Raw genomic sequence first — 27,291 nt, 5'->3', positions numbered from 1 at the left:
AAACAATATATCATTGTTTCTGTTGAGATTCTTTCCAAGCTTTCCTTCAGGCGTAGATTATTCAATTTGTAAAGCATAAAGTAATCTACTGGGTTTGAAGTAAACAAAGCTATTAAGAATGCTTGGTCAGGGATTTAAAAATATATTGTTAAAATACTACATCTTCATCATTTAGGACGTGCTGCATCAACGGAAACAATACAAAACATATAGTTCTGTTTTCTATACAGAAATCTTTAATCTGCATCACATTATATCACACACAGCCTCAAATTATTTTATTGTAATGTATGGATTTTCTCTTGCATCCTGTGAGCTCATTTGATACGTTTGTAATTGCTCTTGAACTAATTCCAATTGAAGCCCAAAGCACTGCAGGAACACACACACACGCACACAAGTGCACGCACGCACACACACACACACACACACACACACACACACACACACACACACCACACACACACACACACACACACACACACACAACACACACACACACACACACACACACACACACTAATGTTCAGTATCTTTCACCGAACATCTGCTTTAATTATCCCTATAGCGCTGTCTGCCATTTCCGATATATTGTGCCACTATTAGGTTTACTAATGAGAACATTTCAAACACATGTACCACACACACACACACACAACACACACACACACACACACACACACACACACACACACACACACACACACACACACACACACACACACACACACACACACACACACACACACACACGCACACACACACACACACACACACACACACACACACACACACACACACACACACACACTAATGTTCAGTATCTTTCACCGAACATCTGCTTAATTATCCCTATAGCGCTGTCTGCCATTTCCGATATATTGTGCCACTATTAGGTTTACTAATGAGAACATTCAAACACATGTACACACACACACACACACACACACACACACACACACACACACACACACACAACACACACACACACACACACACACACACACACACACACACACACACACACACACACACACAATCATGTGACTATGAATATCAAATCTAAGCTTATTTGTTCCCAATTTGCAAGTTGTCAAGTTTTTCCTAAAGTAGTTTTCAAGTATGTTTTTGTTTAGACATGATTGTTAAGATACCAAAGACTGTTTTTCATAAAGAAACTGTTAATAAGATTGTTTTTATTATTAATCAATTAATTAAAATCTTGACATAAGAGCTCGACTTTCTGCAAGTAATTAAAAAAAATAGTAACAGCAAATTATTGTAGGAAAAGTTATAGAAAATGATATAACAATGAATTTGATTATTGAGATATTTCCTTTGTTTGTTTCATTTCTTTCTCTTTTCTTATATTTACCCCCCTCCATCACCAGGCGAGCAGCTCCATCTGCAGAGTTCTCTGTGGACCGGACCCGTCACCTCATGTCCTTCCTCACCATGCTGGGGCCCAGCCCAGACTGGAATGTGGGGCTGTCCGGAGAGGACCTCTGCACCAAGGAGTGTGGCTGGGTCCAGAGGCTGGAGACAGTCCTCATCCCCTGGGATGCAGGCACTGACAACGGTGTCACATATGAGGTAATCTATCCTAATGTCACTGTTGGCAGCTGTAGAAACCATGGAGGTATAACATCCAGGAGAGACTTGTAGTCGCATCACAGACTACAAAGGCTGTTGTCATTACAAAGGACCACTAGAGAACTGTCTGTAATGAAATAATGATGAAAGAGGGTTTTCCGGTGGCCAAAGGCACTAAGACATGAAGACACAAGAAAAAGGGAATTAATAATGCTAACCAAAAAAGTATTTAAGTAAAATACTGACATAAGTCAGTAATGATACATGTTGTCTCATGGATTATAACCAAATCACATCAGTAATGTTAGCTTAAATGTAAGCTGATAACACCAATTTTGTAAGCTCGCTAACTACTGACCGTTGTTAGTTTGTTTTCTAAAATAACTTAGAAAAGCTATATTAAAGGTGGGGTAGGTAAGTTTGAGAAACCGGCTCGAGATACACTTTTTGTTATATTCCATGGAATGCTCTTAACGTCCCGATAGCAATGAATATCTGAAGTGCTTTGACAAAAAATCCATTAAAAAATGTCATCTGTGGAAGCTGTAGTACTGTAAAAAGCACGACCAATCATCTGAGCCGGCCCGGCTAAAATAACTGGATGGCCTACCTGTCTGTCAGCCTTCCATCTGTGCACAAACTTATCTCGTGCCCTCATTGGTCATGTGCGCATTCGTGTGTGTTGGAGGAGGGGCTCTGTAAGGAAGTGGCAGATTTTTTCCAGCTGTGTATTTTCAAATTCTAGCGATCTCGAGCCGGTTTGTCCAAAATTACCTACCCTACCTTTAATAGATGTAATATATCATCTCTAGCCAACTAATGCTAGCTAACTAACATAAGCTAGAGTTGGAGGTTTGTAGAGGATAAAAATGGGCTAGCTGATCAAATACTGTAACTAGCTTAAAAACTCTGCTCAGTTGGCTCTAGAGTGATGCAAGAATGTGTCCTAAAACCCAGAGTTACGTTAACCTTTTACCGCTTTTGGTTCCCTCGTCTCAAGATCAAAACATTTTTGAACATGTTTTTGGTTAGATGCCTGAAATATTCTTTTAACACAAGTTAAAGAGGTTTTCACCTTTTTTATCTACAGTATCAAATACGATGATAAGTAGGCCTACCACACTCATGAATGTCTCGAGCTTCTATGTGTCATGACAACAGTGGAGTCCGGCTTAAGCTAAGCGGTGTTTGGCAGGCAGCCGTGCAACTTTGATGTCGTTCCTTTATAGCCCAATCCGAGCTTTTTGCTACTGCCAATATTAACGTTTAACAAAACATGTAGTATCACATTCCAATATTTCAACATACAAATCACATTGCTTTGAGAGAGAGAGAGAGAGAGAGAGAGAGAGAGCGCTTTCATCAAACACTTTACTTCCAGCTGGCTGTTAGCCCACTGTACCACACTTCTTCTTCTTTAGCTCTCCGCATCCTTGAATTGAAAACAGCTCATCCGTCTTCATTATTTAAAAAATACTAAAATGTATTTATAGTTTACAACATCATGAATAAGCAACGAGCATATCCTGCTGGAAGGAGGTGATACATCCCTTTCAAATCCTTTCTAACATAACACCGAAACTTTTTGAATTGCGAGTTCTGGTGCTTTCAAACAACAATGCATTTGACTATGTCTTGCCTTTTTACCAGGGCCTTTACTTGGTTTCCTTCGCTCTCAGAAACACACCAGCGCTCACTTCTTTGAATTGTGTCCAGTATATTCTAAATGTGAAGATGTTGTGATCTTAGATATTATAATTAGAGTAGTAAGGTTAGGGTTATGGTCATGGTACTAAACATAGAAAAAGGAAACATAGATTATACAGCAGTATTTATTTTCACACTTATTAAGGTACATTTGCCATTGTTCAGTCTTTCTATAAAATGTAGAGTATCACAATTATGCAACTGTTCAGCACTTAGACAAAGTGTTTCTTTTAAACTGTGGTATCCAACTTAATAATGTCTTACTCTGGGGAGTGTTCCCTTAAAACACAATTATTTTCAAATGTACCATCAGATAATCCATGCATCATATTGAACAGAAGATATTAAATCACTGCCCCCTACGGACAGAGACAGGGAAGTGCACGTCTTCTAGACAATACGCTTGTTCACATTTGCACTTTATGAAAAGCAAAGACTTCAACGCTTCTTCCTGTTTGCATAAATTAGAAGTAAATGTGCAGCTTTTAATTATCTCAAACAATAGATGATTGTCTTCTGTTTGGTCTTCTACCGCACAAAATATTGAAACCAAAAAGTAAGACAAGAAAAAAACTTGTGTTCACTACAAAGAGAATCATCAACACTGTTGTTACAGCGCTGTACGGGAAGATGTAACTTCATATCTCCTCTGATACTTTCTTTGTAGATGTCATCCTTTTGTCTTATGCGTTACTCCTGAATCTATGGGATTCATGTTTGTCACATGTTCTTATATTTTCTCTCGGTAGAAAACACACATGCTACCATGCTACCATGCTACCACCTGAGAAAGTTAATGGATCTTGTATTAAAGGCATGATATTGTGTTAATTATTTCTAGTTACATGCATTTCTTTCTTGAGAAAAATCATGTTGTTCTCTTTCTACAAGCCTCTTTTACAGATATGCTGATATTATATGCAGATATAAGATTAGTATTCTTATCCCACAAATAATTCCCATGTCCTGAATTTCTGCTGTTTAACTTGAATTACTCTTATCATTGCTCAGCGGAAGATACGCCTGAGGCAAGGCCGTCTCTCAGCATACAAGAGCAGATGTTTTCCTAGAGGACATCAAGCATGTCCACACCAAGTGCACAATGCTAATGTGGGAGGGTGGAAAGAGTTCACCAGCAGCATCTCATTTCCACACGTCCATTTCCCCCTGACAGTTAAAGAGACGTCAGAGTAGATTCACCTTTAGTTTCACATTGACTTTGGTTTTAATGAACTATAAGAGTCTTGACAACTCAGTTTGTACACATCATGCAGACATGAACCAACAATAGCATTCTTTTGAGTCCTGCTTGTGTCAACTAATGTAATATAGGCCCAGTATTTAGTATTTTATTTGGCTTTGTTTTGGTCTCCAGTGGGACACATCTTTATCTCTCTGAGCTAAATGCTCCGCTCACTTCATCGGACTGTGTGTGGGTGCTTGGTATGAATCATAAAGTTAGTTTATAGAGCTTGTTTGCCAAAAACATCTGCGCAGAATTGTTGTAAAACAGAGCAATAACACTTAACCAAAACTGTTACATCAAAACAATGAGTTGAAAAGCACAGAAATCCTCTGTAGAGTTGAGGAGTACTAAAGAGTTGGTTACTACATGCAAACATTTGACCCATAATCATTTGATCCATAGCTACTATAAGAAAACTGATCATTGCAGATTCAAACATTAAATACTGAACTCACCTACCCTCTTGTTTTGGATTCTTCCAGTCACCAAACAAGCCCACCATTCCTCAGGAGAAAATCCGCCCATTGACCAGTTTGGACCACCCCCAGAGCCCCTTCTACGATCCTGAGGGAGGGGCCATTACCCCCATCGCCAGGCTGGTGGTGGAACGCATCGCTAGAAAGGTACAATGTAGTACAGTATGTTAAAGTGAGAATGCATGTATAAAGAAATAAAAACACAGAAAAATACCATGTTCCACGTTTTTATACAACTTCCAAACATTTACAGCAATGTTGCCAGAGAAATAAATTGGAGAAGAATGTCACAAGCCAAGGATTTAGTATCCTACCAATAAGAGTGCAATGTTTAAAACACAAGTATTAGTAAGGTACATAAGAAATGTTGCCAGCTTTAGCAAGTCGCTATCCGGCGTAACCGATCCTAATCCTAACCCTAAATTCAGAATTACAAATATTTATATCTCGTAGGTAATAATAATAATAATTTGATAACATAAAAGTAAAGAAAGAAAAAATGTACATCAACAGAAAACATTGTATTAATGTATCTTTCGTTGTATTTCATTCTTTCTGAATGTAGGGTTCCGGTTAGGATAGGGTACATTGGATGGCCATTAGCTATCACTGGTGATTTGTTGTTCATCTAACTTTCTACCTGTGATTTAAACATTGCAACACACGAGTAGCATTTACATGCAAGTTGGCTTTTCTAATCTCATGAAACTCACATGACGTCCACAACAGGAATCTGCATTGAGGTTTCTGATTGCAATCCTAATTTCGGCTCTAAGAACTGCATTGACAATCCCTACTGTAACCATGCTGACCCAAAATACATGGAATACCATGTACACGTAGACACAGCCAATGGTGATCAATAGAACAAAACACATTCAACGGTTAAATCAAGAGTTTTGGCTTGAAGATAGTTTTGTATTTTAAGAAGCTAGGGCTACATGTGTGTGTGATGGATGTTACCCCAGTTGTCTTTGTGTGTGCAGGGAGAGCAGTGCAATGTGGTCCCAGACAACATAGATGACATCGTAGCTGATATTGGACAGGAGGACAAGGAGGAAGGTACTGTAAACACATACACACACACACACACTTTCATTTACGGAGCTTCCATGAAAGAGCCCAAACTAGACACAATTAATTGACTAAGGGCTTAATGGAGCGTTTAAGCTAATTACGTAGACCCTGTCATTTCATGATATTGCATTCCTTTAAGTTATGGTTCAGTGTCTTATTACGCTCAAGGACAAATTAAAGTCATTAAAGTCACAATTGGTTTTAGTCTCAGATGTGATCTGGTCAGTTGGTCAGAACACACATCTGGCAGTTACCCCCCCCCCCCCCCCCCCCCCCCGCTGTGAGAGGGGGTGGATGGGGCGCCCCACGGCTGCAGAGCCAGTCAGTCCCTATCAGACACACTTTATATTCTGTGACGCATCAGGGATCCTGTCACTCCTGACAATGATGTTCCAGCAGTGCTGCATATGAAATCTGTCTGCAGTGGAGAGTGTTATCTCTGATGTATAACCACAAAGACAGAAGGAACAAATAAAGTCTTACTCTCTCCCACATTTTTGCTGTGGTATTTGTTATCATGTTTGGGGGATAGAAGGACCACGACAGAACAAAAATATTCAACATTTTACAGCTCTGTCACCTAAAAAAATACTTAATAACTTATTTTAATCAGCAAATGTCTCTTATAAACATAACAAGGACGTATGCATTCGCTAAATGTTCACCATCATTTTCATATTATTCCTATTTAATATAATAGTGTTTACTTCCTGTATGTCTTCTTCTGATTAGTTCCTGTGCGTGTTTACTTCCTGTCTGTCTTCTTCTGATTAGTTCCTGTGCGTGTTTACTTCCTGTCTGTCTTCTTCTGATTAGTTCCTGTACGTGTTTACTTCCTGTCTGTCTTCTTCTGATTAGTTCCTGTACGTGTTTACTTCCTGTATGTCTTCTTCTGATTAGTTCCTGTATGTGTTTACTTCCTGTATGTCTTCTTCTGATTAGTTCCTGTACATGTTTACTTCCTGTCCGTCTTCTTCTGATTAATGATTTGACGCCCAGCACTCTTTCTTTTAACCTCTTTCCGTCTGCTGCTGTTTTTCTTTTCTGTGCTAGGCATAGTTTAGCAATCATGAATCCAAAGTTTAATGCTCTACACGAATATAAAAGTGAATATTCAAATGTATACCATGGTGGTTTCTGAAGGATACTAAACGAATGTTCGTTGTTCACAGCTAACCTTGAATCAACTACTTGATTAAAGACACTAGGCTAATCCCGTGAGCATAATTATTGTAGGCAAACAGGAGTTAAACAATGATTCTAAAAAACACAATAAAAATAAACAATGATTCTAACCCTAATAAAGCATTATGAATAAATGAAGAAAATCCTTCACACTAATGTTGACAAATAATAATTACTATATTATTCCCCACCATTATTATGAGCTGAGCTGCATGCACTATTATGTTCTAGGCTAGTGTAATAGAGCTTAAAGGTTGCTTGGGACTGGAAGGTTGCCAGATGGAAATAAGCTTGTTAATCACATTGAATGGAGGGGTTTATTTAAAGGGTGTTAAAACCAGACTGCTTTCTTCAAATTACATTCCCTTAAAAAGCGATCAGATTGCATTTTATTAACATTTTCAGAAATGTCAAAGCACTTTGGGTGAGAAAAATTGATTTTTAGAATCACAACCTCTACTTTACAGTTCATTACTGTATGTGTACTGACTTGTTATTGTTGAGCTTTAGTCGTGCATGTGTTTAACTTTTGACATACTATATATGACAGCAGCGCTACGTCACTGCCTGGCAAAATGACGGCCCCCCCACTTTCCAGTCAAAACAGAAGAATCAAAAGAATTGGCGCCATGAGGAAACAAAACTTTTTACCATGCCTAAAAGCTGCTGTATCGTTGCACCTCAAACCAGGCGCACCGGATTCATTTTAGAAGAGGGGGGCCAAAAAAAGTGTGTGTGTATGGCCTAATTCCAAACCACGCCCTACACCCGACCCCAACACACTCTCACTCCCTAAGCGTCCAGGAGCGACGTTTGGTCAGTGTCCGTGGCGTCCAATTGTGACGCTCCTAGGCTCCTTCAGCGTCAGAAAGGGACGCAAATAGCTTTCAACTGATTGCAATGTATTCCCATCTGCGTCGGGATTTGACGCTCATAGAAGCACAGCATTCGTTTGAGTCGGCTGCCGTTAAAGGCAATGTGAGCGTCCATTCCCATTGGATAACAGAGAATTATACACCCGGAAGTAAGTATTCCCCTTACTGTCGATTGATTTTACAGTGATATCTGCACTACTCATCGACTAAAACACACCAGATTATCCTTGTTAATTACACAACATTGATTGGTTTAAATTGTGTGCAATGCTTTTGTATTTTTCCCCTTCGATTCGGAGAAACAAATATTTGTTCTGAGTAAAGGATGGCAGAAGACACTACACTACCCAGAATCCCCAGCTATCGTTTGGACTACACCATGTGCTCTGTTTGACAAACCCCGTGATAGTCCTCAAGCTCTGTGATTGGAGAGTGTGCTCCGATGGTTAAGCCGATTCTCGAACAGCACTTGAAATGGGATGGAACCACGGCAGACTGTCCAAAACTGGATTTGAACGGGTCCACCGCGTTCGTTCAGTGCAGAACTACACCACAGTTGTGTAGGCCTATATGATATGTCAATAAACCTTAGAAAATCTTGAAATCTTGAAAGGGATGTGCAAAATAGTCATTATATACAGTCTTTAATTAACTATTAGTAGAGAATAACGAGTAATGAATATACTTTATAGCAGAGGTCGGCAACAGGCGGAACACGGTCCGGATCCGGACCCAAACGCCGACCTATACGGACCCGAGCTATAATCAATAAATTAATAGGGGATTTTTCGGCGCCTCCCGCTTTTTTAACGCTGATTTGGGTGACTTGAGTAATTCGTGGAGAACCGAAGAGTTTTCGTTTTGGGGGTGGGGGGGGAGGGAGTCAGTCCGACAGACGGACAACTTCTCACTTCAAAAAAGAAGAAGAAATCTAGACCGCAAAAATAATTAAACAAGCGAGTACCTGTTTTTCCTGGTCAAGGACAGGTTCCTTGAACACAACACGAGCGTAACGTGTCTTCGGTGTCTTCACGTGGTATATGTCTCGTCTGAAAGGAGTGCTGAGCACCGGAACGCCGCTCCAGCCCTTAAAATATTGCATATAAGGATAATAATCCATAAGGAGCCGTACACATGCCGCAGTGTTTGCGTGGCTGTGTCTTTAGTTGTAAACACAGTGGCGATCTGTTGTTATTAGCATCTGGTTAGCTAGCTATGCTAACGAATTTAAAGAGATTTTCGACAACCAGGTGGAAGAGAGCTATCTCCTGAGAGGCTCAAATATCCTCAGCTCAGTGAGGTTAAGGCACACCTTGATATGATTATTATAGTTATTAATGAGACTAAATGAAAAACTGGTATAAAATACTATATGACAGTAACAAAAAAGTTTAAAAGGCGAGTGATTTGTAAAATATCCAAAAAGAAAAATATGCTTACAGTTCTGTTTCATATGGATGTTGAGAGATGTATCCATAGATCTCTTAATGTTGCTCTCAAAGTGTACCAGATTGATGCTTTTAACTTCAATATTTTAAGCAAAGGTTGAGTTCAATAATTTGTACGACCCTCGGAGGATGTTGTAAAAATTGAAGGGAAAAAGGTTCCCCACCCCTGCTGTAAATAATAATAAAAACCCTTGATTTTGAACTTAAAGGTGGGGTAGGTAAGTTTCAGAAACCGGCTCGAGATACACTTTTTGTTATATTCCATGGAATGCTCTTAACATCCCGATAGCAATGAATAGCTTAAGTGCTTTGACAAAAAAATCCATAAAAAAATGTCATCTGTAGAAGCCGTAATACTGTAAAAAGTACAACTTGACTCCATGTCAGCCCAGATTTACAAACTCCTGGCAGGACAAGCTCAATTCAAACACTGAATTTAAAAAAAGTGAGTGATGGACTGCAATATAAGAGGGAAAGAAAGAGAAACTTAGGATCTGTTCAATTGTTTATGATGTGGTAAAGACTGATATTGTTCTATAATCGGCTGAAACTGTTAAGTCATGATGTGAAACGGTTAACAAAGAAAAAGGGACACTCAAGCTGCTGCTACACTTTATTTTATTGATCTAAAATTAAGCACTTTTAAGATGCAAATCTTTTCAAAAGCTATTTTATTTATTTTCTCTATTTTATTTGTAAATGCAGCCCGAGAGGAACATTACACATATCCACAGTATTTAATGTTAAATATTGTTGTTTTTGAATTGTACTTTCTGTATTTGATTGGCAGTCAGTTGTTGATTATGCAGACGTTGATAAAGCTACAGGTCACTTCAATATATATCACTAATTCATGAAGCAAGTTAGACATTTTGATGTTCCGGACCTTTGCATGGGGAGCTTTTCTCTAACTGGACCTCGTTGAATTTTAGTTGAATACCCCTGCTTTATAGGGATCCTATTAATATCTAATAATAAAAATAATTAAATTCAATAACATGCTTTAACCACCAGGTGTCCCTTTATATCAGCTGTGCACCTTTATAGTGTAAATACAGCCTATCTACCAATTGGATCAAATATAAAAGTGAGCCGAATTAGTGTTGATACTGAAAGGAGACGCATTGTGTGAAAATAAATGTAAGATGTTGTTTAATGGCTGATATATTTATGATCCACGTCACGTTTTCAGTTCCTCATGTTTGTCTAGAAGTCTTCTTATCAGGGCTCTATAAATACAGAACTACGGCAGATATGTAATATTTAATGCAGCCGAACCGTGTATTACAATGCCGTTATGTGATGACTTTCAAAGAGAAAAGCAAGCACACTCGGAATAAAGTATTATTATTATTTTTTTAAATGTTTTCGGTCTGTTTCCGGTATTTGTTAATGACGATGTGCTGTGAGATGTGAGACTGGAATTGTACAGGAGAAAATAACGTAGGCTATCTTTAGATGCGGATTTTGTTAAACTAATATGTTTAGGCTGTGGACCAACACTATACATTGACGGGGTAGCAATAAAGATAACACCATTAAACAGTTACACAACATAACAGAAATAATATCGATAGCAGCGTCCCTAGCAACCACCTTGGTAACAATGAAAACGTCGCGATTTCCTGAAGTAATCTTCGTAATAACTAGCAAACTAAAGATCATGTACATCCACTGCACACATAATCTGAAATAACAACTAATATTTCTCGCATCAAATTACATCAAAACGTATTTTAATGGCCAGACTAACTTTAAAATAGGCATTTTCCACCGAGAATAAAACGAAGTTCGGCCATGTTTTCTTTTTCTGCAGGGAGAAATTTGAAGATCACGTGACATAGACGCCAGCCATTGGAATGAATGGTGAAAAAAAACGGGGTTTGTCAAACAGAGCACATGGTGTAGTCCAAACGATAGCTGGGGATTCTGGGTAGTGTAGTGTCTTCTGCCATCCTTTACTCAGAAAAAATATTTGTTTCTCCGAATCGAAGGGGAAAAATACAAAAGCATTGCACACAATTTAAACCAATCAATGTTGTGTAATTAACAAGGATAATCTAGTGTTTTTTAGTCGATGAGTAGTGCAGATATCACTGTAAAATCAATCGACAGTAAGAGGAGTACTTACCTCCGGGTGTACAATTCTCCGTTATCCAATGAGAATGGACGCTCACATTGCCTTTAAGGGCAGCCGACACAAACGAATGCCGTGCTTCAATGAGCGTCAAATCCCGACGCAGATGGGAATACATTGCAATCAGTTGAAAGCTATTTGTGTCCCTTTATGATGCTGAAGGAGCCTAGGAGCGTCACAATTGGACGCCACGGACACTGACCAAACGTCGCTCCTGGACGCTTAGGGAGTGAGAGTGTGTTGCATGGAGTGACACATGAGACTCCCTCCTGTCAGATGGAGGGAGTAAATACAGCAGCAAGCTTTGGGATGGCCTCCCCTCTCTCCGGCACAAACAGGAAATGCCGTAACTGTATGTAACAACGGTTTCAAATCAGCATCTCTTTGACAAAAAATATAAATGAATAACTCAAATACAACTCCAAACATCTTTAATTCTGTTACTTTTTTGTAAAGCTCTTTTAGTTTTAAACCTGATGTTTATAAACTTCTTAGTTTTTGCAACAGTCTGTAAATATACACAACTTTATAATAAAATGCACACAATTACCTTTTTCTAGACTAAACACAGGTATGATCCTAAGTTAAAAAAAATATGAGATTATCATGAGGTTGTTAACATCGCAATGTATCAGTATCGTTGAATGGCTTTGCAAAGAATTAACCACTCTCTGTTTTTGTACCATTCTGCGTTGAAGTACCTTCTCTTTGCCCAAATAATCTACTAGCGGTCTCCTTTTTTCCGATAGTTAGCTGTACAGCTTTACCCGCCTCAATGTCCCGACAACAAACCTCCATTCAGTCTGAACCAGCCTGTTTCGGTTCAACAACGGCGGCGGTGGTTTTGACAGTTTCTGCGGCCGCAGAGCTGCTGCTTACGACGCTGAAGTTGGCTTCCGATTCAGAGCATCCGATTCGGCAGTTAAGGGGATTGACAGCACTGAGCGAACAATCCTCTATGTTTGAACCTCTGAAATCGCTGCATAGCCGATTTATTTGGACTGGATTATCCCAGAGACTCTAAAGATTCTTTATAACACGATTTTAGATTTGTGAAAACCTTAATTCTATTTGTGAAAATTAAAAAAAGGCTTTTGGCTGCTTTTGGGTTCATCTGGCTTCGCTGTTTGAAGAAGGTCCAGGCTCCGGAGATGTGGATGTGGGATGTGACCTTCCAGTTGTTAAATTTAAGTTTAGATTGACTGTATTTAGTTTTCTTCTGCGCTGGTTCTTCTGACATGTTTGCAAGTGTATATATTATTTCTATCTCTAGGTTAACGGCTGACACACACAGAACAACGTAACAAATAAAGTAAACAACGTAACAAATAAACAAATCTAAGCTTTTCTATTGGTTGTAATTTACATGGATACATTTGAATGGTGTGACAATGTCCTATTTGATTGGGTTAAAATGTAGGCCTACATATTCTTCCTGTTATGTCTGCCTGCTTTATTTTACCTAATGCAAAGTGACCTGCTCCATCAAAATCAGTCGCATTGACCCGAAGACACATTGTGATTCCTAGCTTTCTAATGATATCAGGATTGTTTTTGTACTCCAAATATTAAGCAAAATATGTCACATTATATAATGACTGTTACAGAGTCATCATTTTGAGAAAAAGGCCTTTAAAGTTTTCTCTTCTCTGGAATCCATCGATCTGATTGATTATTAGCGGAGCAAATGATCAAAATACTATGGAGGGAAGATATTTTCGTTTGGATTACTGCACTCACAGGAAACACCGGCTGTTGTTATGCCTGCTGTGACGTTAAGTTACTCCGTTCTCTGCTTGTAATTATGCCGTTACAAGCTTCAAAGTTGTATTTATCATCTGAATTTGCCGAAACAAGTTTAATATTCTGAAAGCCAAAACTTTGCTTATTTGAAATCAGATAAAAACAAACTGTAACGGACCCTGCCGTGTTATCTATGATTACTATACACCTTACATTCATAATTTCAGCGGGAGGGAGGGGGAGCGGCGCTGAGGAACAGCAGAGTGGCCAGTGAGAGCTGTCATCTTCCCTTTACAAGCTTCAAACATGCCTGTAGCTCGTGAGATTGAATATAACAATCAAAAATAACAAAATATACACAGCTAGATCAGATCGCGTTTTAGATGTGACTTTAGAGTAGAGGGGAATTATTGAAACGGGATGTGTACAGTTTTACGCGGCATCTGCTGCTGCGAAAATGTGGGGCAGGGCTGAAAAGTGGGGGGGGCAATGGCCCCCTGGCCCCCCCGCTTCCGACACCCTTGCCTCAAACAACAAAGATGCAGAAGAAATAATTGTCTTTACTTTTAGTTAGAAAAAAGACGTTAAAAGTAAATAACTATGGTTAATAACAGTTAATCTGTTCCATTAATGTAAGTACTTTGTCAGTATATTTCAAATGTCTAGCTAAGCTACATTAGCTTGCTCGTTTACAGCAGATCCACAATCATTTCAGAAGGAATCATGTGATCACATTGATTAAAAAAGTCAATAAAACGTACATTTTACGTACATTTCCAGGGACGTTTGCCCACTTTTATAAGCCCCAAACGTCAATAACAGTCTGGCCCCAGCTGTGCGCATCACTTTTTAGTGTCCCTGTTTCCATTGTATTTTGAGCCTCTTGCTCTGTATTTACAGCATGTTCGTTTATGCAGCGCTTTCAGTAAAAGCTGCGCATGTTTGGTCATCGTTAATGAAGATGTGTCTTCATTTGCATGTGTTTTGGCACATGTTTGTTTTCATATTTGCATCGTTTTTGAAAAAGAAGTGCGTTTCTCGTAATAGATTCTTAGTGTTTTTTGCCGTTGAAATGCATTTGCACGTCAACCACTTTAGCAGTCTATTCCAATGTGACTTTCCAACAAAATGATGAATAGAAACGGGAACTTAACTCGCATAAACGTTCTAAATGAAGGAAAAAACGGCCTACAGTATAGTGGCCTATACTGTAGGCCACTAAATTACAAAATGATAGTACTACATATTTCAGTAATAACAAGTGCGTGTCAAAGTGTGTGCATCGGTGTCCCTTTTTGGAAAGATAGAACACATTTCAACACACACTTCTGATCACTGCTGTGACATTATAGTTACAAGATGAGCTCAGGGCTCGAAATTAACTTTTTTCCTCAGTGTCCCACAACTGTCCCGAATTCTACTTTGTATTGTCCCGGAGATAACCAGCAGTGTCCCAAATTTAAATTTGTATCGTCGCCCCCCCAATTATACAGAATACATATAATTTGATAGTTTTTTGTCACTTAATCATCACACCATAGACTCTGGTCCACCATGTAAGTTTAAAATACTTATTCTTTTAAACATATGAATATTAGTCTGATCTGTTGCCTCTCCTAGAGTAGAAGGGAAGAGAGTTGTTTTAAGACATGTTTTTCTATTGTTTCTCAATATCCAGACTAATGTATCATTGTCATGTCAACATTGAAGAATTCTGATTTGTATTTTTCAATTCAATATGGTATGGCTGTATGGTCTCTGTGTTTTATGATCGGAACCCTCTATCTGGCAATACAAGTGGTATGAATGAAAATAAAAAAACAGAAGTTCCATAATACAGTTTAATAAATGTATCTGTTCTCAGTTCTAATTACAAGTTATCCTCACAAGTCGTCAGTAGTACTATAGGAATATAAATTGATCTTCTATCTTCATTCATGAATGTCAATCATCTTGCTCTCACCCACTCACCCACCCCCCCCCCAAAAAACAACTGGATCATTACTCTCTCTTAACATGACACATTATTCTCATACCAGAGTTGATTGACAAACTAAAATTACCTTGCGACCCCCTTTCTAATCGTCACCCAATCTGACTGACGTTCTTGACCAAAAAAAAGTAAAACACTAAAAAAAGATGAAAAGCTAAATGATTAGCTAAATGCCTTACGTTTTTGCAGCTAAAGATTCTAGCCGGGTCACTGACTGGCTGACAAAGAAAATACAAAAATGATAGGCTACACCTCTTATTCTGATCAACTGTATTTCACATCATTTTCACAAACTTCAAAAGAACATGACACCGCATTTTAGGACGTTTGTATGCATTGTAAGGCACACTTCAGTTGCTAGCGTTAGTTAGCGCTAGCTAATGCTAGCGCTAGCTAACATTGGCACTGAAGACAACTAATTTACCACAGTGGAAGACGATGCATCATGACCAGGACTTGGGATGTTTTCGTTTCGGGAGTCGGCAGAATTGGGGCTTGCAACAGGGGGCTGTTTATTCAACCACCTCAGCATTTCTTTCTTCTGTTTTTAACTGTCGTGAGCATTGCATTAGCGCGAGTCTAGCAGCAGTCAGCAGCAGAGTGGATGACGTAGAATGCATTCTATGATTTGACAGCCCAATGACTTTGCAAATAACACCCATTTTGAAGTTTACTTTTAATTTTGTTTTCACTGTCCCGAAATAGTCCCAGACAAAATAGATTTGTGTCCCAGTAGGAATTGTTATGGTCCCCGGGACATCGGGACATCGTTAATTGCGAGCCCTGGATGAGCTGTCCCTTCCGTCCTTTTTAAACCACAGAGGGGCTAACAGTACAAACAGTGCATGACGTGTTGGGACTGGCCGCTTTGTGGCTATTTTAAGTGGCCTTGCAAGGGCAGAATGCAGGATTTTACCCACACTGCACAATTTTAACAAAAATCTCCTGCCGCCTAACACACGTCTTCCTCAGTCAGTCATAGACCATGTGCTTCTCTCCCTCCTCTGACTCTACCTGTACGCTCGTTTCCCCTCTTCTCTGTATGAGATGACACCACGGAGACGAAACGGGTCCCCAAAGTCTGCCGGAGCTTCACTGCTCTCACTTACACATCAACTCCCCTCTTACCTTCATATCTGCTTCTCCAGCTCCTTTGTTCCCTCATTCTCCTCTGTCAGCACACGTTATCCCAGAGAATTGGACCCACTCAGGTTTGTCCCTGAGGCTTGATGCTCTCTTCTCTCTCGCCTCTCCCCTCATTATCTCAGCCTCTCTGAACCCGAGAGAGCATTTTTAATTGAAGCCAGTCCCCCTGCTACTTCTCGTAGCTCTGTTCGCTCTGATAATTGGGCGAGACGTTCACAAATCCTCTCTTTCGCTCACACTCCATCCGTTCTCTCCCTCTCAGATGTCACTCTGTGGCTCCTAATGGTCCAGTACTTGCAGTAATCACCTTTGGACAAGTTGTGAAATAATAAATGTCAGCCTAATCTTCTCCCCCCTCTTCTAACTGTGACAAATCAGTTCAGCTGTTGTAGTGGGATGAAAATGAAACAAAACTTTCCTGAGCAGATTCTAAATGGTATTGACAACCATATGATCTGTGGAGGATCTAGCCTGGGCCGGAAAGAGGCCTTGAAATGCTTTCGGGTCTTCCCTTCCCTGTAGTGTGTTATATAGGTTGTTGTGGATGTAAATGGTCTGCAAAGGCTAAAATCCCTGGGTTCCCTCCAGACGGAGTTTCTCTCCAACATACTCCCACCCCCATCGTCCCCTCCACCCCCCCCCCCCCTTCCTGAAACGCCTCCATTGGACTACTTTGCTAACTTCCGTAACATAATGACATCACTATGTGACACTTGTGCATCCAACATATTGTACGTGATAGGCTAAGGGCCCGGACATTTCTGACATCGCTAAGTGGTTGACCAAGATTGGGCTCTGGTTTCAGACAGAGGGTGGAAAGAGGTTTAGCAGCACAGGCAGTATGAGAAAAATAAAGACCTTTCTGAACATTAAAACATGTAAACGTGTCATAGTAGAAGCACAAAATACATATATGAACCTAACAATTAGCATAACAGAGCCCCTTTTGTATTGCCAACAACTGTGCAGTCCATATTTTGCAAATGACAATAAAGCCTTAGAATCTTTGAAACTACATTATGTTGCAAATGTTGACTCAACTTTTCGTGTGAGGTGTAAAGTAAGATTGTAGTCAAATTGATATCTGCAAACACTGCTGTCCTTTAGTGTACATTTTGAATAGCAAGGGCAGGCACATCACTGTACATATCTTAACATCTCCTAAATATATTTCTACTGAAGAAAATTGATTATGCTCCATTACTTAAAAAATATAAAGCATCACAATCAATGAATGGGCACAAGATTTGAACGGAAAAACTAAAAAGCCTTTTTTCTTTGGCATCTCCTGCATTCACTTAACACCCCTTTGTGTTTCTCTCTCAGATGACACACCAGAGACATGTGTCTACTCAGCCTGGTCTCCCTGGTCGGCCTGTAGCAGCGCCACGTGTGAAAAAGGCCGCAGGATGAGGCAGAGGATGCTGAAGGCCCAGCTGGACCTCTCTGTGCCGTGTCCCCACACTCAAGATTTCCAGCCCTGCATGGGCCCGGGATGCAGTATGGAGGGTAAAATCCCACACAGACATACAATACAGAAGATTTATGAGAATTGGGTTGGGATGTGGGGGACCACAGTTGTGAAAAATGTAGGTAAGGTTGTCCCTAAGCTAGGCACTGTACTGTAATTGTAATGAACAGATGGAACCATCTATAAGGGCCTCAGCAGGTCGGTGAGGGTCCCTGCTGAGATGTATTTCCCTTTGCTCAACAAGTCTTTGGTCCTTAGGAAACAAGCTGCAATGGTTTATTTAAAGCACTGATGGATACTGCCGCAGTTTAACTCAGCTGGTCTTATCATATCTGCCAGGAGAGAATGTAGATGTACTTGAAAAGCTATTGATAGTAGTGCAGTGACACCTTATTGAAGTTCAAGCAACTACTGTGTGTGAGGGAAACATACTGTGTTAACCATGGCATAAACATTGACAACGATATTTCAGTGAATCTTAGCGTTTATTTTTGGATGCTAGTCCATAGTCAATCGGAAGCTATTGGTACCTGTTTATGTGGATAATTATGTAAATGATGCTGTATGATGTCCTTTTGTAGTTCTATTTATGTTTTTATGTTTCATGTGGAACTACTTGAGCAGGTCTCCCTTGAAAAAGAGATCAATGATCTCAATGGGATTTATCTGTATAAATAAAGGTTTGAAATGAAATAAACCGATCACAACAGAGCCGGCCAGCTTACTAATCAGGCTGTCTGCCGGCTGGCCTTCAACCTGGAGGGGACCACATGTGGGTGCGACTGTAAGGGTTATGCTGCTTTTGTAGTGTGGATGATGTTTGCTTGTAGAATCATCAAGATTTAAATTAGAGTGATTTGGAAAATAACCAACTGTAAGTGGAGCAGGGTGGATCAAAATGCTGAAGACAGGAGCACTTAACAGCAAACACCTTCATTAAAGGTGAGGGCACGAGATAAGTTTGTGCACAGATGGAAGGCTGACAGGAAGGTAGGCCATCCAGTTATTTTAGCCGGGCCGGCTCAGATGATTGGTCGTGCTTTTTACAGTACTACGGCTTCTACAGATGACATTTTTTATGGATTTTTGTCAAAGCACTTCAGATATTCATTGCTATCGGGATGTTAAGAGCATTCCATGGAATATAACAAAAAGTATATCTCGAGCCGGTTTCTCAAACTTACCTACCCCACCTTTAACCTTTACACATAGTACAGACATATAAAATACAGGAAACACAACTAAGTAAACAAAAAGACGAAAAGCAGTCACTACAATGTGCACATTTGGGACAGAGCAGCTGGTGGTAAGGACCTCAGTCAACTTCAATTTAAAACAGGCTATAGGGACAAGTGACATCAGTTGAGGCTTTATTGAATAACATTAATTAAAAAATAAATCATACTGTCAAAATACTACAACGTATGAAAATAAGCTTGAGGTAATTGAAACTATGGTTTAAATTAGTTCTAGTAGGCTATTGTTGTTTTTAGATTTAGAAACGAAAGCATTTTTTAAATGTATTTCTGGCGTTGCTAATTACGACCTACTACCCGCGAACGATTAGCGAACGTTGCAAGAAAGCTAAAGAAAGAAGAAAGCTGAATGATGTTAAAAACGTGGCTCAAAACAGGAGGTATTCGGAAGAGAGGTACAGAGGAGAATATTACCAGCGAAAGTGAACAAGTGAATGAGGAGGAGGACAGTCATCAACCGAGCACAAGCGCAGGCTCCGCCAGCGACACAACAGTGATATGCACAGCCACTGTGATGGAGGAGAGAAGTGACTCAGGAAGAAGGCCTTTGCTCAAAGAATGGAGAGAAGGCTGTGACCGTGGTCAAAAGCTGAAAAAGCACACACTTGTCCTTAATTGTTATCTTTTTTCTTATCTTTTTTCTTTTCTTTTTTAATTTGCCACCACAGAAATGGCAGAGAGAGAGATGTGCCTCCGAGTCCTGCATGAACTGTGCATAGACTGTATTTTAACATTGGTCATATGGTGGTACTTGGAGAGCCAACTATTTTCTCAGGTGGTACTTGGTGTAAGAAGGTTGAGAACCACTGATCTAGATACAACTAATGAGGGGATAAAGTGCAGGTTTACAGAAGGTCAGGTGGTTTTAGGGCTAATGGGAAACAGGTTAAACTAATAAGACAATCAAAACAGGCTGGAAAACACACACAGACAGGAAGTAAAACCAGACATGACACAGTTTGAGAAAACAGTTAAACTAAAAAGTAGGTTAATGACACGAGTATTCTCAGCAATTTGCCCGTTAATAAATAACAGTTATCTGGTTCTGTCTAAGCACTTCCAGAAACAGAGCCAAAGTTGGAGAACAGCTAATTTTTTATTCACCTCATTACATTAAATGTAACTGCTCTTTTATTACCACTTAACATGTCCTAAAAGGGAATTCTTACCTAGTGTTAATTTCGTCAGCTATTTTTTTATTTAGTTTTAGTCTTAGTCCTGTGTTAAATTTCCTTTTTAGTTTTAGTCATATTTAGTCACCTTCATCCTGTTTTTATTTAGTCAAGTTTTAGTCGACTAAAAGTCTGAGCATTTTAGTCTTATTTTAGTCGACTAAAACATTAAACATTTTAGTCAAGATTTAGTCGACTAAAAGTCTGAACATTTTAGTCAAAGAAAACTAATTATTTTAGTCTACTTTTTGTCAATGAAAACTGTTGAGTCTTTTTTAGTCATCAGATTATATAGAACATTTCAGTCAAACTAGTCAAAACCAATAATTTGTCATTTTAGTATATAAATAAATAAGATTATCTTGTCCTTATTTGATGAAAAACACAGGTTGAATGATTAAGAATGCAGCTTTGCAGAGAGTATCTGGTCAGGTTTGTGTTGTTTTTACCAGCTGTGTTATGGCCACATTGCTTCCCTTCTGATAAAACAATGCATTCGCTTTTTTTCTCCGCCTCATTGTAGCGAAAATGGGCCCAAATATCACATCGTTTCTTTCTCCCAAGCAGTGGTGGCTTTAGACTTTTTCGTTGTCAGTCATTTTGACGGACAGGATCGTAACATTTCCGTCATAATCCATTATTACCCGTCGAGTGCACAATGTATCAATCACTCGCGCTGACGGGGGGTATTCGGTTAACGCGAGTGCGACCACTGCTCCAAGCCCTGTTGTTGCCATTTTATTTTCTGTTAAATAAGGTTAGTTAGACCATGAGTTAGACCCATATTGTGCCGCTGCCCGGTGTAATTCAAATGTACCGCCGCGCGCAGCACAGAAACAGCTGCTGCTCTGCCGCAGCACCGGAAATGGAACTGCTGGGAGAAAAACTGACTATCAGAGATTTAACGTTATCTTTGATAATATTTCGTCTCCTCATTTTTCGTCAACGAAAGTAAAGAGAGATTTTGTCATAGTTTTATTTTAGTAAACTACATTTTCGTCTCGTCACTTTTCGTCAACGATATTGCATGATGATTTCGTTACAGTTATTGTTTACTGCCGTCGGTGCCGTCTCGTCATCGTCTCGTTTTCGTCATGGAAAAAAAGGTCGTTGACGAACATATTTCGTCATAGTTTTAGTCAACGAAATTAACACTACTCTTACCTCACCAAACAGCCTTCACAGTCATAAAACCCACTTACGTTTTACAAGTAAAAAGTGCACAATGAATTAAAATGGTAAAAAAATAATATGGTTAATAAGTAACATTTGAACTGCTCTTTAGCCATGTTTATGTTGGTAGTCTATGACAATGGCAGCCTATCCATATAATAATTGGCTTAACTGCAACTACTACAATCGGTATTTCATCATGTCTAATTTTTTGGTTTGTCATTTCCAATGGCCTCGGTTGAACTTTTTGGTTTTTGGTAATTAGGAATTGTTAACATGATAGCACAGTAACATACTGTAAAATGGCCAATCTTGTAATACCCTTCCATTGCAGATGATCCCTGCAGCAGAGGGAACTATATCTGAAATGAAACATCTTTAGGAAGCCATTTTACAATTGGAGGCACTATTGTTTGCAACACATGAGACTGACATGAACAAAACAGTGATTCAGAGGACAAGCACAGGCGAGAACTATCAATCAATCAATCAATCAATGTTTATTTATATAGCCCAATATCACAAATGTTACATTTGTCTCAGTGGTCTTCACAGTGTGTACAGAATATCAGTATGACAATACGACACCCTCTGTCCTTAGACCCTCACATCGTACAAGGAAAAACTTCCGAAGAAAACCCAGTTTAAAGGGAAAAATGGGAGAAACCTCAGGGAGAGCAACAGAGGAGGGATCCCTCTCCCAGGACGGACAGACGTGCAATAGATGCCGTGTGTAAATTGAAAAGATAATACATTTGCAACATAGGTAGTCCAAATGTTTGGAAATGCATGTGTGTATAATAGGAAGATGAATCCACGAGGATATCCATCCAGGACCGATGATCCAGGACCACAGCCACGACTCAAGATCCAGCGCTCGCGATCCAGGACACAGGACCGCAGGATCATCCATGACTCCGGATCCCAGCGTATATAGACACCAAAAAGAAAGAAATGTGGGGAAGCTGGGTTAATCGGAACATGAGAGTACACAGGTATAGACAGAGAGAAGGAAGAAGTAAGATGTCCCCCGACAAACTAAGCCTATATCAGCAAAACTAGGGGCTGAATCTAATCAGCCCTAACTATAAGCTTTATCAAAAAGGAAGGTCTTAAGCGCACTCTTAAAAACGGATAGGGTGTCTGCCGCCCGAACACAAACTGGAAGCTGATTCCACAAATGTGGAGCTTGATAAGAAAAGGCTCTGGCTCCCATTGTACTTTTAGAGATTCTAGGAACAACCAACAACCCTGCATTCTTGGAACGCAATGCCCTAGTAGGACAGTAGGGTATAATGAGTTCTTTAAGGTAAGATGGCGCCTGCCCATTAAGGGCTTTGTAGGCGAGAAGAAGAATTTTAAATTCTATCCTGTGTTCTATAGGGAGCCAGTGTAAGGCAGCCAGAACAGGAGTAATGTGGTCCCTTTTCCTTACTCTGGTTAGTACACGAGCCGCAGCATTTTGAATCAGCTGAAGCGACTTGACTGACTTCTTGGTACTCCCTGATAATAAAGAGTTACAATAATCCAGCCTAGAAGTAACAAATGCATGGACTAGTTTCTCTGCATCGTTTTGAGGCAAGATATGCCTGATTTTTGCAATGTTACCTAGATGGAAGTAGGCGGTCCTTGAAATTGATTTTATGTGGGCGTTAAAGGATAAATCCTGATCAAATATAACACCAAGATTCCTTACAGTCTCACTGGAGGCCAAATGAATGCCATCCATAGTTAGTATATCTTTAGATAATTTGTTTCGTAGATTCTTCGGGCCAAGTACAATAACTTCAGTTTTGGTCCTGTTTAACATCAAAAAGTTTAAGGTCATCCACGTTTTTAAGTCCTTAAGGCAGTCTTGAATTTTATTTAGATGATTAATTTCATCAGGCTTGATTGATAAATATAGTTGAGTATCATCCGCATAACAATGAAAGTTTACAGAATGATTCCTTATAATATTGCCTAACGGAAGCATATATAATGTGAACAAAATAGGTCCGAGCACTGAGCCCTGTGGCACTCCATGGCTAACTTTGGTTTGCGTGGAAGATTCATCGTTAACACGTACAAACTGAGAGCGTTCAGATAGATAGGACCTAAACCAGCCTAAAGCAGTTCCCTGTATGCCAACTAAGTGCTCTAGTCTTTGCAATAGGATATCATGGTCGATAGTATCAAATGCAGCACTGAGATCGAGCAAAACAAGAATAGAGACAAGTCCCTTGTCTGAGGCTATTAGAATGTCATTTGTGACTTTAACCAGAGCTGTCTCTGTACTATGATGTGTTCTAAAGCCAGACTGAAAATCTACAAATAAATCATTGTTTTTTAAGTAATCACACAACTGTTTTGCGACCGCTTTCTCAAGAATCTTTGAGAGGAACGGAAGATTAGAAATAGGTCTATAGTTGGCTAAAACCTCTGGATCGAGGTTGTGCTTTTTAAGAAGCGGTTTTATCACTGCTACTTTGAATGATTGTGGAACATAGCCTGATAATAAAGACATATTCATAATATTTAATAAAGAAGTGCTAATTAATGGAAAAACTTCCTTCAACAGCTTAGTTGGAATTGGGTCTAACATGCACGTTGATGGTTTAGAAGAGAGAATCATTGAATGTAATTGTTCAAGGTTTATGGCTGAAAAGCATTCTAGTTTACTATCTAGTGTAATATTAGAACTTACGTTTCCGGGAGCTGTTGATAACACTATACTGGTCAAAGGCAAGAGGTCATTCATTTTGTTTCTAAGAGTAACAATTTTATCGTTAAAAAAGCACATAAAATCATTACTACTGAGTGCTATGGGAATAGAAGGCTCAATGGAGCTGTGGCTCTCTGTCAGCCTGGCTACAGTGCTGAAAAGAAATCTTGCATTATTCTTATTCTCATCTATTAATGAAGAGTAGTAGGCTGCTCTCGCTTTACGCAGTGCTTTCTTATATTCATTGAGAGTAATATGCCAAATTAAACGAGATTCTTCAAGTTTAGTGGAACGCCATATCCTTTGAAGTTGTCTAGACTTTTGCTTTATTTTGCGGGTTTCGGCATTATGCCATGGAGCTAATCTATGTTGTTTTATTTTCTTCTTTTTCAAAGGAGCAACAGAGTCTAATTTTATTCGCAGCGCATCTATAGCACTATCAACAACATGATCAATTTGGGGTGGTGTACATTTTGTATAAGTTTCCTCCCCTACATGCAGACATGCTATCGAGTTAAGTATTGGTGGAATCTCTTCCTTAAATGTGGCTATAGCACTAACAGAGCTTTTGACTAATGCTTTGTAGTCTCGTAATAGTACTTCAAAAGTTACTAAGAAATGGTCGGATAAAGCAGGATTATGCGGTTCAACCAATAGTTGCTCAATTTCAATACCATAAGTCAGAACAAGGTCGAGAGTGTGATTATAGCAGTGGGTTGGTTTATTTACACTCTGACAGAAACCAACAGAATCTAATATAGAGTTAAATGCAACAGTAAGGCTATTTTTATCATCGTCAACATGAATATTAAAGTCACCTACGATAATTACTTTGTCTGTTTTAAGAACCAAAGTTGATAAAAACTCAGAGAATTCTGATAAGAATTCTGAATAAGGACCTGGTGCACGATACACTGTAACAAATAAGATTGGCTGCAAAGTTTTCCAGGTCGGATGCGTAAGACTAAAGGCTTTCAAAGGAGCTATAATTTAATTTTGGTTTAGTATTGATAAGTAAACTTGAGTCAAAGATTGCTGCAACTCCACCTCCTCGGCCCGTGCCTCGAGCAATATGAGTGTTGATATGGCTGGGTGGAGTGGCCTCATTTATGCTGACATATTCTTCATGTCTCAACCAAGTTTCAGTGAGACATAATATTATTATAATATATCAATATTATAATCTGATATTAAATCATTTACCAATATTGCTTTAGATGCTAGAGATCTTATGTTTAAGAGACCACATGTAATCTTCCTGTTTTGTTGCACTGTAGTAGTTGTTACATTTACTTTTATTAGGTTATTATGTATGACACCTCTATTAGGTTTTACCTTAAATTGTCCTTGGGCAGACACACACACCGCTAATATTGGGTATTTTATTGGGTTCGGGATTCCTATGGATGACTGCCTACAACTGTTTAACATATTACAGACAATGAACAGGCTTAAGGGAAGGCAGTAAAGGACATTCCAGGTTTTAAAGTTTCTAACACTAGGTCTGTACTCAAGTTTAGCAAGGGGACAGACTTTTGTTTACCTTCTGTTTTTCATGAGTGATACATGTCCTCTTGTGTTGTGACTATATGATCTTAAGCAGAAACCACTTAGCATGTGCTAAACGTCTAACAGCAGCCCAGCATCAGTCCTGTTAACAACACTTTATGCAAATCAGATGTGGCTTAGCTTGTTTATTACATCTATGATCGTAGTCAATACTCCTCTTAATGAAATTGTTGTCTGCCAATAAAAACATAGGGTGTCAGGATTAACCAATGTCTCCCATTGTCTTGTTCTCAATATTACAGGATACACATTTCAAACAAAAATGTGCACTTTGTTTTAAGTTAAACTTCTGCGTTTGTAACACTCTATAACCTACTTGTGTTTTTAGGTAATTAATAGTTTAGGCCACAAAGAAGAATTATTTAAAAAAAAAAGTGAATAGTTCTGACAGTTTGAAAGTCTGCTTAAGCATTTCATCACACAAACACTGTAAGCATTAAATCACAAGGATTGCATTTTCTTTTGTAATACTTGAGTTGGGGTGTTTACATCAACAAGAGGGTGATCAGCGAACCCTGAAAACAACAAGCAGATTACAGCTCAGCCGTTTCAGACCATTTTTTGTTTATTTGGTCTTAAACTTTGGAATGTGTGCCATTCATGTCATTGAGGGAATATTTAAACCAGGACTATAATTGTGCAGCCATAACACAACTTGCAGTTGAACTGAAAAAAGGTACAGCTGAAAGTGAAATGGGTGCCGGCTCAGTGATTACAGAGGAATCAGCTGAAGTTACTATGGTTACATCATCAGCATACGTCACAACACACAAATCCCTTATCACACAGTGTAAACATTGGTGATTGGATACAGTAACTACTACATAAGATTATGTGGATGAGCTGTTAATGCTGAGGATCCAGGATGCTTAAATCAGGATTTGATTAGGCTTATCCTTGACTAAGAGAACGCACCATGCTTTTCATCGTTATGTTAAAGATAATGGGGACAACATGGCGGCATGTACGTTCATGAATTTCATTCCATTAAGATGCAGAAACAAAGTGTAGAGCTTCACGGTCATTTAAGTATCAAAGCTGATGTGTTTTAAACCACTCAGTCAACTTTCTCTTTAGTATCTCTGTCAGCTTTCTTTCTCAATTCTCCAAAGTGTTCAGTTTGATGCTCTTTTACTCCAAGTAACAACTCACGACATTCCAACGCGCACACACACACACACACACACACACACACACACACACACACACACACACACACACACACACACACCACACACACACAACCACCACACCCACAAACACACACACACACACACACACACACAAACACACACAACACACACACAAGAACACAGCTCC

General features: G+C 39.3%; 1 protein-coding gene across 2 annotated transcripts in view; it reads left to right on the top strand.

The window, feature by feature from the left end:
* Nucleotides 1–27,291, top strand: part of LOC117448259 (spondin-1-like) — a 141,852-nt gene that overhangs the window by 108,853 nt on the left and 5,708 nt on the right. For both annotated transcript variants that reach the window (XM_034085465.2, XM_034085464.2), the window contains exons 8-11: nt 1,392–1,593; nt 5,029–5,169; nt 6,009–6,084; nt 17,953–18,135. In XM_034085465.2, the coding sequence (XP_033941356.1) occupies nt 1,392–1,593; nt 5,029–5,169; nt 6,009–6,084; nt 17,953–18,135 (602 nt within the window). The remainder of the gene's footprint in view (nt 1–1,391; nt 1,594–5,028; nt 5,170–6,008; nt 6,085–17,952; nt 18,136–27,291) is intronic.

Source organism: Pseudochaenichthys georgianus, chromosome 6 (assembly GCF_902827115.2).
Source record: "Pseudochaenichthys georgianus chromosome 6, fPseGeo1.2, whole genome shotgun sequence".
Taxonomy (NCBI): Eukaryota; Metazoa; Chordata; class Actinopteri; order Perciformes; family Channichthyidae; genus Pseudochaenichthys; species Pseudochaenichthys georgianus.
Note: the sequence above shows the minus strand (reverse complement) of the source record. Positions and strands in the feature narration are given on the sequence as shown.